Raw genomic sequence first — 14274 nt, forward strand, 5'->3', positions numbered from 1 at the left:
ATAAGCAGCTTATGCCCTAAGTTCTGGAATCTCTCCCTCAGACTTCTCTGCTTCTCTACCTTTCCTTCATCCTTCCAGGTGCTCTTTAAAAATCTATCCTTTTGATCAAGCCGTTAGTTATCTGATATCACTTCATTTGGTTTGCTCTCAAATTTTGTTTGATAATCACTCTTATGAAGAGTCTTGGGATGTTTTACTATGCAAAGGTGCTGTATAAATGCAAGTTGTTGTCTGCACCCATTTTCTGATTGATTGACACCTGTTTCCTGATCTTAATGATCTTTGAGAACTACTGACGTGTTGATGAGATACTTTTCCTTCAGTGAGAATTAATGTGGGTGGCTCCTGGGGACTTCAAAATAAAACAGTATTCGCAGGAGTCCTGGTGAGCAGGTCACGGTTTTCCAGATTTAATGGCTACAATATTTTCGTCTTGTTTGTGACATGAGACTAGTTTAATGATTTGACAGACATCAATCTGCATTTTATTCATTTCACTTCAGCTGTTGTGATACGATGATGACACCAATTCTAATTCATATATTACTGTCTAAGTGTGGGGAACCGAGAGGCGAATAATCAGAAAATGCTGGGTTCATTATCTACCATTCCCCCCCTCTCCTTCACCAGGAAGCCATAAGAGAAGCTGCAAATCAAGAAGGAAGACGAAGTGAAAAAGCGATAGAAGAGGCAATTCAAAAGACCAGGGAGGACATGATTAAATACACCAAAGAACAAAAAAGGGTAAATTATTCCAATCATATATTCTATGAACAATGATATATAACTTCTACTTTTATCCCACTTTTTGACTATTGATGCAAGTCTGATTTGAGCCTGTAAGGTATCTACACTTATGTGCACCCTTATCGCAACACTTGCTGAGATCAACTATCTCAGGACAATCCTGGGACTTTTCTGACTTGTATAGTTTAGGACCCGATAAAGTATTAAATTCAGCTGACAAGTGATTGAACTCATAACGATTGAGATTTTTGAACATAGAATTATGAATCTGATTGTTTTGTCAGTTTTTAAATTCTGCCTTCTCCAAGTCTCCCGAGTGAAGGATTCTGAGCTCTACTCAGCGCATTAATTTTTCCAAGGGCCGGTGCAGACTCGATGGGCCGAATGGCCTTCTTCTGCACTGTAAGTTCTATGATCATAAGATCTATATACCTGCCAGCGCTCAGATTTATGAGGGATACAAGTATCAAGTAGCTCTGGTGGAATTTGCACATCGTTTCGGTTCTGATTCATTATAAGCACTTCAACAACCCCTCCCAATAACCTTTAAGACGCATAAAACGGCTCTTCTGTTGTGCTATTTTTATACCACATGCTGGAACAATGGGATAATTAATGTTGTCATTAAATCATCGCCGTTTACTCATTTTCAGAGGCTGTGTGGTAAATTCATTCAGATTCTTCTTGCATTGTGAACAGCCATTAAACACGGATCTTGCCTCTGGGATGTAGGTTTACTCAATACTGTAAAAAGAGACACTAATAGTTGCCTCTATACCACTCATCCAGTCTTGGTCTGATCATTTATAACATGGAATGCCACTTAGAATATGTGTAGAAGACATCAGTTTTCTCCCAGTAAATGGAACAGTTAGGGAAAAAAATGGAAAGTTTCATCAGGTTTTCTTTCTTATATAAAATGATCATTGATGTGTAGAAGACATCAGTTTTCTCCCAGTAAATGGAACAGTTAGGGAAAAAAATGGAAAGTTTCATCAGGTTTTCTTTCTTATATAAAATGATCATTGAAAAATGAAAATCGCTTATTGTCACAAGTAGGCTTCAAATGAAGTTACTGTGAAAAGCCCCTAGTGGCCACATTGCGGCACCCGTTCGGGGAGGCTGGTATGGGAATTGAACCGTGCTGCTGGCCTGCCTGGGTTTGCTTTAAAAGCCAACTATTTAGCCCTATGCTAAACCATTGCTGATTTACCAGGGATACAGTAAGAAGTCTTACAACACCAGGTTAAAGTCCAACAAGTTTGTTTCAAACACTAGCTTTCGGAGCACTGCTCCTTCCTCAGATTCAGATTCCGCAAGGCAAGAGTCATATCTGGGGGAAAGGCAATTATGATGTGATTAGGCAAGACTTAGGATGCATCAGATGGAGAGGAAAACTGCAGGGGATGGGCACAATTGAAATGTGGAGCTTGTTCAAGGAACAGTTACTGCATGTCCTTGATAAATATGTACCTGTCAGGCAGGGAGGAAGTGGTCGAGCGAGGGAACCATGGTTTACAAAAGTAGTTCAAACACTTGTCAAGTGGAAGAAGGAGGCTTATGTAAAGATGAGATGTGAAAGCTCAGTTAGGGCGCTTGAGAGTTGCAAGTTAGCCAGGAAGGACCTAAAGACAGAGCTAAGAAGAGCCAGGAGGGGACATGAGAAGTCCTTGGCAGGTAGGATCAAGGAAAACCATAAAGCTTTCGATAGGTATGTCAGGAATAAAAGAATGACTAGGATAAGAGTAGGGCCAGTCAAGGACAGTAGTGGGAAGTTGTGCGTGGAGTCCGAGGAGATAGGAGAGGCGCTAAATGAATATTTTTCGGCAGTATTCACACAGGAAAAAGACAATGTTGTCGAGGAGAATACTGAAATACAGGCTACTAGACCAGACGGGATTGAGGTTCATAAGGAGAAGGTGTTAGCGATTCTGGAAAGTATGAAAATAGATAAGTCCCGTGGGCCTGATGGGATTTATCCTAGGATTCTCTGGGAAGCTAGGGAGGAGATTGCAGAGCCTTTGGCTTTGATCTTTATGTCATCATTGTCTACAGGAATAGCGCCAGAGGACTGGAGGATAGCAAATGTTGTCCCCTTGTTCAAGAAGGGTAACAACCCCAGTAACTATAGACCTGTGAGCCTTACTTCTGTTGTGGGCAAAGTCTTGGAAAGGATTATAAGAGATAGGATTTAATTATAATCTCAAATGGAATAACCTGATTAGGGATAGTCAACACAGTTTTGTGAAAGGTAGGTCGTGCCTCACAAACCTTATTGTGTTCTTTGAGAAGGTGAAATAGGTGGACGAGGGGAAAGCAGTTGATGTGATGTATATGGGTTTCAGTAAAGCGTTTGATAAGGTTCCCCACGGTAGGCTATTGCAGAAAATACGGAGGCATGGGATTGAGGGTGATTTCGCTGGTTGGATCAGAAATTGGCTAGCTAAGATGGTTGATGGGAAATGTTCAGCCTGGAGTTCAGTTAGTAGTGGTGTACCACAAGGATCTGTTTTGGGGCCACTGCTGTTTGTTATTTTTATAAATGACCTGGAGGAGGGCGTAGAAGGATGGGTGAGTAAATTTGCGGATGACACTAAAGTCGGTGGAGTTGTGGACAGTGCGGAAGGATGTTGCAGGTTACAGAGGGACGTAGATAAGCTGCAGAGCTGGGCTGGTGCGGCCGCATTTGGAGTATTGCGTGCAGTTCTGGTCGCCGCATTATAGGAAGGATGTGGAAGCATTGGAAAGGGTGCAGAGGAGATTTACCAGGATGTTGCCTGGTATGGAGGGAAGATCTTATGGGGAAAGGCTGAGGGACTTGAGGCTGTTTTCATTTGAGAGAAGACGGTTAAGAGGTGACTTAATAGAGGCATACAAGATGGTCAGAGGATTACATGGGGTGGACAGTGAGAGCCTTTTTCCTTGGATGGTGATGGCTAGCATGAGTGGACATAGCTTTAAATTGAGGGGAGATAGATATAGGACGGATATCAGAGGTAGGTTCTTTACTCAGAGAGTAGTAAGGGTGTGGAATGCCCTACCTGCAACAGTAGTGAACTCATCTACATTAGGGGCATTTAAATGGTCATTGGATAACATATGGATGATAATGGAATAGCGTAGATGGGCTTTAGAGCGGTTTCACAGGTCGGCGCAACATCGAGGGCCGAAGGGCCTGTAATGTTCTATTGTTTCTCTGTGAAGAATGAAACAAAAATATCTTTTAAATGTTATTGCTTTTTAATTTTAAAATATGTATGAGATCTATAAAATCCTGCAGATATTCACTACTGTATTTAAAGATTCAAATTAAGATTGTGGAATGCCAATCGTTATCAAAGATGTGTGACGGCTTACCAGTTATAATAGCATGCTCTGGGCTTATCCTATCCCAACTGCAAAGTCATTTTTATTTTTCCACCGGGACTATTTTTGATTCAAGCTATCAGCCGAGACACAGCAGAAGATGCAGCATTGTATCCCGAGTTCTCTGATGGTCCAACAGATAGCCAGTCGAGGTTAATATTTAACCATATTGGGACACCTGCTGTCCCCAGTGAATAATCTAAAGTAGTAGGTAATTGAGAGACCTGTATGGAAAATCATAGTATAACAAAGGGAATACTTAAACTGAAAAACAATATTTGGACTTAAAAGGACACGGTGCTACCCTAACAGAAAGCTTTGCAATAGGGCTGTACAATCACGTATAAATTTCTGTATTGCAGCTTTTTTGAAGAATAATTAAAGAAAAGTAAGTGATTTCCAATCAACAGAAAGTAGCTTCTATTGTAGAATCCTTTTTCACCTTTTCAGTTGATGTGCGTCCTCTGCACACCACAAACCCACCCAGATGTACTTATGAGGTTACAATATTGGTACTCGGCAAGTTTCAGTTTAGCTTTGTGCCAAGATTCAACTGGCATTGTTGTGTGGGTCTTGGCACTTTGTAGTACAGGGTATTATTGGATAGCAAATGTACCACCAAGCTATAACTTTGTGACATCTTTATGCCCAAACACATGGTTCTCTCCAGAGTGAGTCAAATCACACTTGACTCCTGTAATGTATATCAATTGAAGAATGAAAGATCTTACAACAGTAGGTAATGTATCCTCCATGTGTGCAGTTCACATGTGGCAGTCGTGGGTCATTTGCATCTTCAGTGAACTGTAGCCCTTCCTGTTCATGTAGGTAAGGCATTGTGTGCAGGTGCTCAAAAGGCTACATCTGTGCACTCTTATTTTCTTTACCCCAGGGAAATCGTACTGCATGCAGTATTGCATCTGTCTTTCCTTCTGTTTTCCATAAGACAATTTGTGCACATTCTCCTACTGAAAAAGGACATCAATCATCATCTTGATGCAGTGGTGCATGACAAACTGATTTATCTTATACAAGTGTGTTGTGGATGGCCTCAATGATCCTGTTTCATAGAAGTTGATAGCTATGATAATTTTCACTCCCACAGATAGTATAATCCAAATTGTTATCTCTGTCCATTGGCCTCGTCCAAAGCCATTCCAATGAACTTCAGCCTCCTCAGATAAAGCCCTTCCGATAGGTACAAACCGGTTTTAGTTTCACATTACACCCAATGGCCACGGTATGGATGGGTGTGCCTCCAACCTCTGGTCATCCTGTTTTTTCCTTCCTTTTTCTAGAAATGGAAATACCAATGCAGGCAGGAGCCTGACGGTCCACCTAACAAAATGAACCATCCTCTTACAAACCTTTGTCATCAATCTTGTGTTTTTGCACATGTTGCAGCTCCAATAACAGTTTTAGCCACTGCCACGAATGCAAAATACTTTAGATTCTGTTGTTAGAGTATAGCAAGCTAGGTTTGGTTTACACATGGGAGTTGTTTTCGTTTGGTGTGTTCAAGAACACCACAAAGCAATTTGCTGGGAAATGCATACCAACACCATGTTGACTCCATTGTAAAACACCAGTCAGTATTCAAACTGAATTTGTGCAAACAGTAACTCTTAACACACTGAAAAACTGCAGTTCTGTGGTGGTATTTGTTGAATCTTGTACCTGCTCTAGAGCTAGTTTAAGTGGTGCTGAAGTTCTAAAACCCGTGTATTCCTTCCCCTTCCCCCATCTCAATATACAGAGAGAATGAAGTTAAATCTGTCAGGTAAAATGATGGACTGACTCGGTCTTTTTTTTTGTCTTATGTTTATGTCAATGTTCAATTTCAGTGCAATAAACAGGATACAATCAGGCCTTGGTACAATTTGTCAGGCAGTACCACAGTAATGGAATCAACCCTTTTTATGTACTCAAATCTCTCACTTATTTCTCTTAACTCAATAACTGATTAGAAACCTGTACACTGCCTTTCATGGTGCATCAGCAGTGGGAATGTGGAGAGCAAGTCTGGGAGGGAGCAGTGAGACAACGGTGAGAGACGCCACTCCCCCGGTTTGAGATTCTTGTAGATTATGTGGACAGGGGAAGGGACTGCAGAGTGAATGAGCAAACTGACCATGGCTTGTGGTGCAGGGTGCCATTCATTTGGGACAGAGGGGGAGTCAAAAGGAATGTAAGTGTAGTATGAAACCCTATAGTCGCGGGGAGGATTGATACTCTACAGTCGATAGGCTGATTTAAAAAAAATATTTTATGGGTTGTAGGCATCACTGAGAAGACCAGCATTTGTTGCCCATCCCTAACTGTCCTTGAACTGAATAACTTGCTCGGCGATTTCAGCAAACAATTAAGAGTCAACCACATTGCTCTGGTTTTGGAGTCACTTGTAGGTCAGACCAGGTAAGAATGGCAGATTTCTCTCCCTAAAGGACATCAGTGCTTTAACCAGATGGGCTTTTACAGCAAACAAAGCTCGTTTAAACATAGCTGACACAAACACTGGGCGGTATTCTCCCCTCCCCCATTCCGGGTGAGAAAATCGCCGGGGCGCCGTGCGAGTCGCGGCATGCCGCCCTGACACCCGCACGCGAATCTCCCACCCTCTGCCCCCGAAACCAGCGCCGCGAGAATTGCGCCGGACCGCTCGGAGAATTGCAGCAAACGGCGAGTGGCGATTCTCCGACCTGGATGGGCCGGGCGGCCGCTCTGACGCGACAAGTTCCCGCCGGTGCCGTCCACCCCTAGTCGCTGCCGGCGGGAACTGTGCGGGAACGCTGGGGGCCGGGTGGGGGGTGGGGCGGCCTGTGGGGGGGGGGGGTGCTCCTTCACCGGGGAAGCCTCCGATGGAGTCTGGCCCGCAATCAGGGCCCACCGATCGACGGGCCGGCCACTCCCCCCGCGGGCCTACCTCCTTCCGCAGCTGGCCCCAGAACACCATGTTGGTGAGGGGCCGGCACGCTAAAGAAATCCCCCCCCCCCGCATGCGCAGGATGGCGCGGCCCAACTGCGCATGCGCAGATGGCATGAACCACTCCAGCGCCGTGCTGGCCCCTTGTGGGGGCCAGAATAGGTCGTTCCCAGGCCCTGTTCGTGCCGTCGTGAGATGCGACGGTGTTCACAACGGCGCGGGCACTTAGTCCCAGGAGCAGAGAACCCCGCCCACTATATTTCATTTTAATTTTATTTTACTCACTCAATTTAAATTCTGCCAGCTGCCATGGTGGGGTTGAATTCTGTCCTCTGGGCATTAGCCTGGGCCTCTGACATTACCACTGTACTGCTGTCCCCCCTGTATTGCCTGACTGGTGCCAGGGTTCAGGTCATTGGCTCGAGGTTGGAGAAGAACTTTCAGTGGGTGAGAGAGGATCCAGTTGTCATGATCCACATGGTCCAATGACATAGATATGACTAGGAAAGAGATTCTGCTCAGGGATTATGAGGGTTAATTTAAAAAGCAGAACCACAAAGGTTCTACCAGTTCTACTAGATTACTACCAGTGACACAAATTAACATGGGGTAAATATGATCAGGGAGTTGACTGCATGGCTCAGAGATTGGTGTGGGAGGAATGGGTTTTAATTCATGAGCCATTGCCCCCATTGCTGGGGGAAAGAGGGTGCTGCATCTTCGGGACGGTTCCTGCAACATGCAAGTTCCCACACAGGCCGTACACAAGCTGGCAGCTTCAGGTTGCCACGTGTGCATTGCCTCGCTGAACCTGCCATATGCAAGAAAAGGAATGAAAAGGTACAATGATTGTTGGTATTGCTGTGGAATTCATAATTCCAGGAATAATATGGGCGGCCCGATAGCACAGTGGTTAGCACCGTTGCTTCACAGCCCCAGGGTCCCAGGTTCGATTCCCGGCTTGGGTCACTGTCTGTGCGGAGTCTGCACATTCTCCCAGTGTGGGTTTCCTCCGGGTGCTCCGGGTTCCTCCCACAGTCTTGAAAGACCTGCTGTTGAGTAATTTGGACATTCTGAATGTTCCCTCCGTGTACCCGAACAGGCGCCGGAGTGTGGCGACTGGGGGCTTTTCACAGTAACTTAATTGTAATGTTAATGTAAGTTTACTGTGACAATAAAGATTATTATTATTAATTCATAACAAATATCTGAAATGTTTAAATCTCAATAGAGAACTACAAAGAGGTTCAGAATTGTACAGAAGACACTCACCACATTTCGGTGACATGGGTTGATGTGACATTAAACTAGTGAAGTGAACAAATTCAGGTTGGTTAATACATACACTATGAATCCTAAAGGAAGAAGCCATAGACTTTCAAACCGCATGTCTGATATAAACTAGTTTGGTTTCAAATCTTCAAACCGTTCTGTAGTCTTTATAAATAGAATAAATTGGGATGATCTAATTTGAAATCTACTTCTGATGCGAACCTTTTAGTGTTCATTATGATTTGCCCAAAGGGCCAATCATGCCCAAAATTAGCTTACCATCGTAGATTTAAATCAAAGCCAAATTCCGGATGGAATTAAATTATATCTGCATTTGTACCGCAGATTTGGAATTGTTCTGCATTCCCTCTAGTCAACCATCTTTGTCCATATTTTTTAAATGAATTTTTCTTATTGCTTCGGAGTGTCATTGTCAGTATCCCTTAAAAATCAGATGACACTAATGGATCATCATTGACCTTTAGCACACTTCAGTTTGATTGAGTTTCTTTTGATTCACTTTTCCCTCGCAGTCTAATAAATGTCACTGAAATTCAAAATCAATTGACCCATGCCCAGAAAACGCAATGTTAAAGGTGGAAGAACAGCGGCAAAGCCTTGACTGAGACATTGTGATGGATTTGTGGTCCATGGTGAAGGAATGGCCTTTGCTGTTCATTACACCGACAGTTGCCCACAGTGCCCCACTGGTTGTTGAGCAAAGACTTGGGGCGCAACTTTACGGCTTCACCGGAGCATGAGCAGGACTGGAAAATGTACCGAGCCATTCAAAGGTCGATTGACTTTGGCGAGCCTGGAGAATCCTGCTGGCAGGCGGGATAATAAAGTTCAGCCCTTGGAGTCATCAAGCCTCTGCTTTGATCCAGTGCAATGCCATCTACGGAGGATCTGTGATTGTGTGAGCAGAATAGGACAACAACATGGGAGTAGATTCTCCGGCCTGCCAGCCGCGTTTTACTCGGCAAGGGGAGGCGGCCCGCTGTTTGCAGGCAGCGGGATTCTCTGCTACCGCTGCTGTCAATGGGATTTCCCATTGAAGCCACCCCATGCTGCCAGGAAACCCGTGGGTGGAGGTGCTCTGCCGGCGGGACCGGAGAATCCCACCGCCAGACAATTCCGGCCATAGTGAGGCTTCTCAACCAACCAGGTTGAAGAATTCTCACTAAGACGTTCAGAGGAAAACCAAGAAATATAAATTAGATTTAAATCATGAGCAGAGAAGACAATAAAGAATGGGGATGAAGAATGGGTTTAAGAGAGGGATAAAAGAGTCAGAACAATTAAAAAATATATGATTTGTTAAAATCTCTAACACTAATTAATTTCTGACGGGATGATAATCGCTTATTGTCACAAGTCGGCTTCAATGAAGTTACTGTGAAAAGCCCCTAGTCGCCACACTCCAGCGCCTGTTCGTGGAGGCTGGTACGGGAATTGAACCCGCGCTGCTGGCATTGTTCTGCATTACAAGTCTGCTGTGTAGCCCACTGTGCTAAATCAACCCAGGCTCCATATTTGAAAAAAACACATTTTCAATGCTAATGAGGTAACTCTGGCCTATCCCATCCTTAAAAATTCATTTATACCTGAATGCCCCAGCCCTAATATTTTCTGCCATGTTTAGTGGATAATTAGTAGAACGTCATAACATGAGGTCCTGTTGCAGCACAGGCTGTGGGGAATCAGGGTTTCTCGGACTTAACTTCTGGATTTTTGTGTGTAACTGTCCGTGTGCATATTCCAGAAGTTGCTGTCTGTGGCTCCATAATGACAGTTAGCCTCATTGTTATTTTCAGTGCAAAATCTGCGTCACTATCTTTACACCTCTTGGCAAGAACAACCTCTTCCTATTGCTTTGTGTCATCTTCATTCCTGTGCCCAAAGTAATGCTGCAAGACTGAAAATAGAGACATTTTGATTGTACTACAACAAGGCAAATTACATCAATTGTGGGGAAAATATTCCTGACCAAAATCAAACTTTATAATCAAATTAGAACCCACAGCCTGTATTAAATTAAAATGAATTGTACGTTGCCATTATTGACAATGATGGGCAAAAAACATAATCATCAGTAACTACTTCCTGACGAGTATTTTTTTTCTGACTTTGAGTCATACATCACAGAAAAGGCCCATCAGCCCCTCAAGTCTGCACCGGTCAAAAACAACCACTTAACCATTCTAATCCCATTTCCCAGCACTTGGCCCATAGCTTTATATGCCTTGGGATCGCAAGTGCACTTCTTATGTTATGAGGGTCTCTGGCTCCACCACCCTTTCAGGCAGCAAGTTCCACACTCCCACACCCACTGAGTACAAAAAGGTTTTTCTTCACATCCCCTCTAAACCTCCTGCCACTATGCCCGTTGGTCATTGATCCATCCACCAAGAGAAAAAGTTTCTTCCTGTCACTCTATGCCCCTCATAATTTTATACATCTCAATCATTTCACCCCCTCCTCAGTCTCCTCTGCTCCAAGGAAAACAATTTGAGTCTATCCAATTTCTCTTCATAACTAAAACTCTGCGGCCCAGGAAAATCCTGGTGAATCTCCTCGGAACCCTTTCCAGTGCTATGACATCTCTCCTATAATGTGGATTCCAGAACTGCACACAATATCCTAGCTGTGGACTAACCAATATTTTATACGGTTCCAACATAACCTCCCTGCTCTTAAACTCTATGCCTCGGCTAATAATAAGAATCTTTATTAGTGTCACAAGTAGGTTTACATTAGCACTGCAATAAAGTGTGAAAATCCCCCAGGCGCCACACTACGTCACCCGGTACACTGAGTGAGAATTCAGAATATCCAATTTACCTAACAAGCATGTCTTTCAGGACTTGTGAAATGGCTGGTTTAGCACAGTGGGCTAAACAGCTGGCTTGGAATGCAGAACAAGGCCAGCAGCGCGGGTTCAATTCCTGTACCAGGCTCCCCGAACAGGCACCAGAATGTGGCGACTAGGGGCTTTTCACAGTAACTTGATTGAAGCCTGCTTGTGATAATAAGCGATTATTATTATTATTGTGGGAGGAAACTGGAGCACCTGGAGGAAACACACGCAGACTCCACGCTGACAGTGACCCAAGCTGGGAATTGAACCTGGGTCCCTGGCGCTGAAAGGCAAGTATACCATATGCTTTCTTAACCACTGTATCCACCCGCTCTGCTATCTTAAGGGATGGGGGTACATGCACACCAAGGTCCCTCTGATCCTCGGTGGTCCCAGGGTCCTGCCAATTATCATGTATTCCCTTGTTTGTCCTGCGCAAGTGCATCATCTCGGACTTTTCTGGATTGAATTCTGTTTGCCACTGATCAGCCCATCTGTCCAGTCTGTCTATATTCTCCTGTAATCGAAAGCTATCCTTCTCACTATTTACCACCCCACCAGTTTTCGTATCATCCACAAACTTACTGATCAACCCTCATTCTTTCCTATTTAAATCATTTATATGAACCACAAACAGCAAGGGCCCCAACACTGATCGCAGCGTGACCCCACGGGACGCTGGCTTCTAGTCAGAAAAACACACTCAACCATCACCCCCTTATTGCCCTCTGCATTTGCTCTAGTAATATTTTCACAGCTCCATCAGAAAAACAAAATCCCGTGCCATTCCCTCAATCCACAGGACCTGTCTGTAAAGCACTTTAGCTGTAAAAGTATCTCTTTAAGATGCTGCTAATGTTTGTGCGAGCAGTTAAATCCAGGTATTGTTCACATGCAGGATTTGCCCACATTTTGTTTTATGCAGAACGTGGGGCTTGTAATCACAGGCGGAATCCAATCCAGTTGCACACATCTCCTGCATGTTCTGCACTGGACCCAAAATCAACTCTATTCGTCCAATACAGTGCTGAACTACAGCTGGTTCACTGAAGCCTGAAATACAGATAATAAAACTAAATGTGTATACAAGGATGCTGGAAAGTTATCGAGAACGGATAGAAATTGGTTTAATTAGTTGAAATAATTCATGTGTATTGATGTAATAAAACATGTAATATTAACAAAATTAAATGTGGCAGTACCAAAGGGAAAATCTCAAGTATTATTTAAAAGAAGTCTAATGATCAGTTTGAGAATGAAAGAAAACCAATCAGAGAAGTGAATTGATGGCTCCATAACTTGCAGCTGTTGACTGATTTGCTTCCGGTCAGTGAATTGTTTTTGATCTAATGGAGTTTGAGGATGCAACGATGGTCGTGCACGCTCACAAGAAGGTTTGTGGGGCATGCCCTGGAGGCAGGGGGTGGTCGCTCAGGGCAAGTGCTGCTGATGCTGCTGGGGCCCCTTCATGAGCTAAAGAGTGCCCTAAATTGAGGAGCTTCCCGCTGGAGCCCATTGGAAATTGCCGAACTGGAGGACGGAAGATGTCCTTAAATGGCCACTTGCGTAGCTCTATTTGGCTCCAGGTGAGCTGGCCATCTGCCTCCTTTCCAGCTTCTGGCAAAATGGCATGGTGGCAGGATGATGTCGGGCATGTCATCCACAGCTTTCCCAGGGCATTCAACAAGCCTTCCTGCCACCGAACCTTATCCCTAAAGGCCCTGTATAATTAAGCTTCATGTACTTGCATTTGTATTTGATGCCTTCGCTATTAGTTATAATGTGAGAGAACAGGGGTCGGGATTCTCCATGTCGGAGAATCGGCAGGGGCCGGCGTCAATCCCGCCCCCGCCGAGTCCCGAATTCTCCGCCACCCGAAATTCGGCGGGGGCGGGCATCGCGGCGCGCCGGTCGGCGATTCTCCGGCTCGCGATGGGCCGAAGTCCCGTCGCTGACAAGCCTCTCCCGCCGGCGTGGATTAAACCACCTACCTAACCGGCGGGATTGGCGGTGTGGGCGGGTGCCGGGGTCCTGGGGGGGGGGGCGTGGGGCGATCTGACCCCGGGGGGTGCCCCCATGGTGGCCTGGCCTGCGATTGGGGCCCACCAATCGGCGGCGGGCCTGTGCCGTTGGGGCACTCTTTTTCTTCCGCCTTCGCCATGGTCTTCACCATGGCGGAGGCGGAAGAGACCCCCTCCCCTGCGCATGCGGCGGTATGACGTCAGCAGTTGCTGACGCTCCGGTGCATGCGCGGACTTATGCTGGCCAATGAAGTCCTTTCGGCCCCGGCTGGCATGGCCACTCTCCGGCGCGGGCCTAGCCCCTCAATGTGAGGGCTTGGCCCCTCCGCACCTTTGGGGCGGCCCGACGCCGGAGTGGTTCACGCCACTCCAACACGCCAGGACCCCCCGTCCCGCCGGGTAGGGGAGAATCCCGACCAGGAAAAGGGAGAATGCTATAAAGTGGTCTGGTTTGATAACACGTCACACAAATAATGTTGTTACATCTTTTCAGTGATATCTGCCTTGCTAACCACTGTGGGTGCCCTTTTAAATGTGGAGAATTTTCAAACTACTCAGATGTGGCCATTTACCCAATGTGAAAGCCAAATGCCTAGAGCTGGGATATATGTCGTTATTTAGTTTGGAGAGTAGGAGTATTTTATTTCTACTTTTGTTGCAGCACATAACTGAACTGCCCTTTTGCTTGTCAATGCCAGGTACTTAAACTATAACTAGCGGAAATTAATCCTTCAAAAGAATGACTCGATTATACCTTTGCTATATGTGATCTGATCTTTATGGTGGGAGAGGAATAAAGATATCAACCACATCAAAACCCAAAATCTGGCATTTTTAAGGGCCCTAAATGTATTTCAATTCCAATTCTTGTCTTGCACCAAGTGGTGCACTAAGGCAGACTTCGTCTGTTTCCATAGCTGGCAATTCCTGGAACAGATTGCTTGTCTGTCGCCAGATGGCGTATAACTTGAAGGGGCACTAATCCATATCAAGCATGGCTGACCAGGAGTCTCTTTCACTTTCAGCACAGCCATTGCGTGTTCGAAGGATTTGCAGGTTGACACTCAACCTGTTTGGCCGCGTTA

General features: G+C 45.1%; 1 protein-coding gene across 8 annotated transcripts in view; it reads left to right on the forward strand.

Annotated features, from left to right (window-relative positions):
* LOC119955040 (coiled-coil domain-containing protein 91-like) overlaps positions 1–14274 on the forward strand; it is a 185750-nt gene that overhangs the window by 143508 nt on the left and 27968 nt on the right. For all 8 annotated transcript variants that reach the window (XM_038780854.1, XM_038780862.1, XM_038780856.1 and 5 more), the window contains exon 12: positions 631–744. In XM_038780854.1, coding sequence (XP_038636782.1) covers positions 631–744 — 114 coding nt within the window. The remainder of the gene's footprint in view (positions 1–630; positions 745–14274) is intronic.

Source organism: Scyliorhinus canicula, chromosome 20, assembly GCF_902713615.1.
Source record: "Scyliorhinus canicula chromosome 20, sScyCan1.1, whole genome shotgun sequence".
Classification (NCBI taxonomy): domain Eukaryota; kingdom Metazoa; phylum Chordata; class Chondrichthyes; order Carcharhiniformes; family Scyliorhinidae; genus Scyliorhinus; species Scyliorhinus canicula.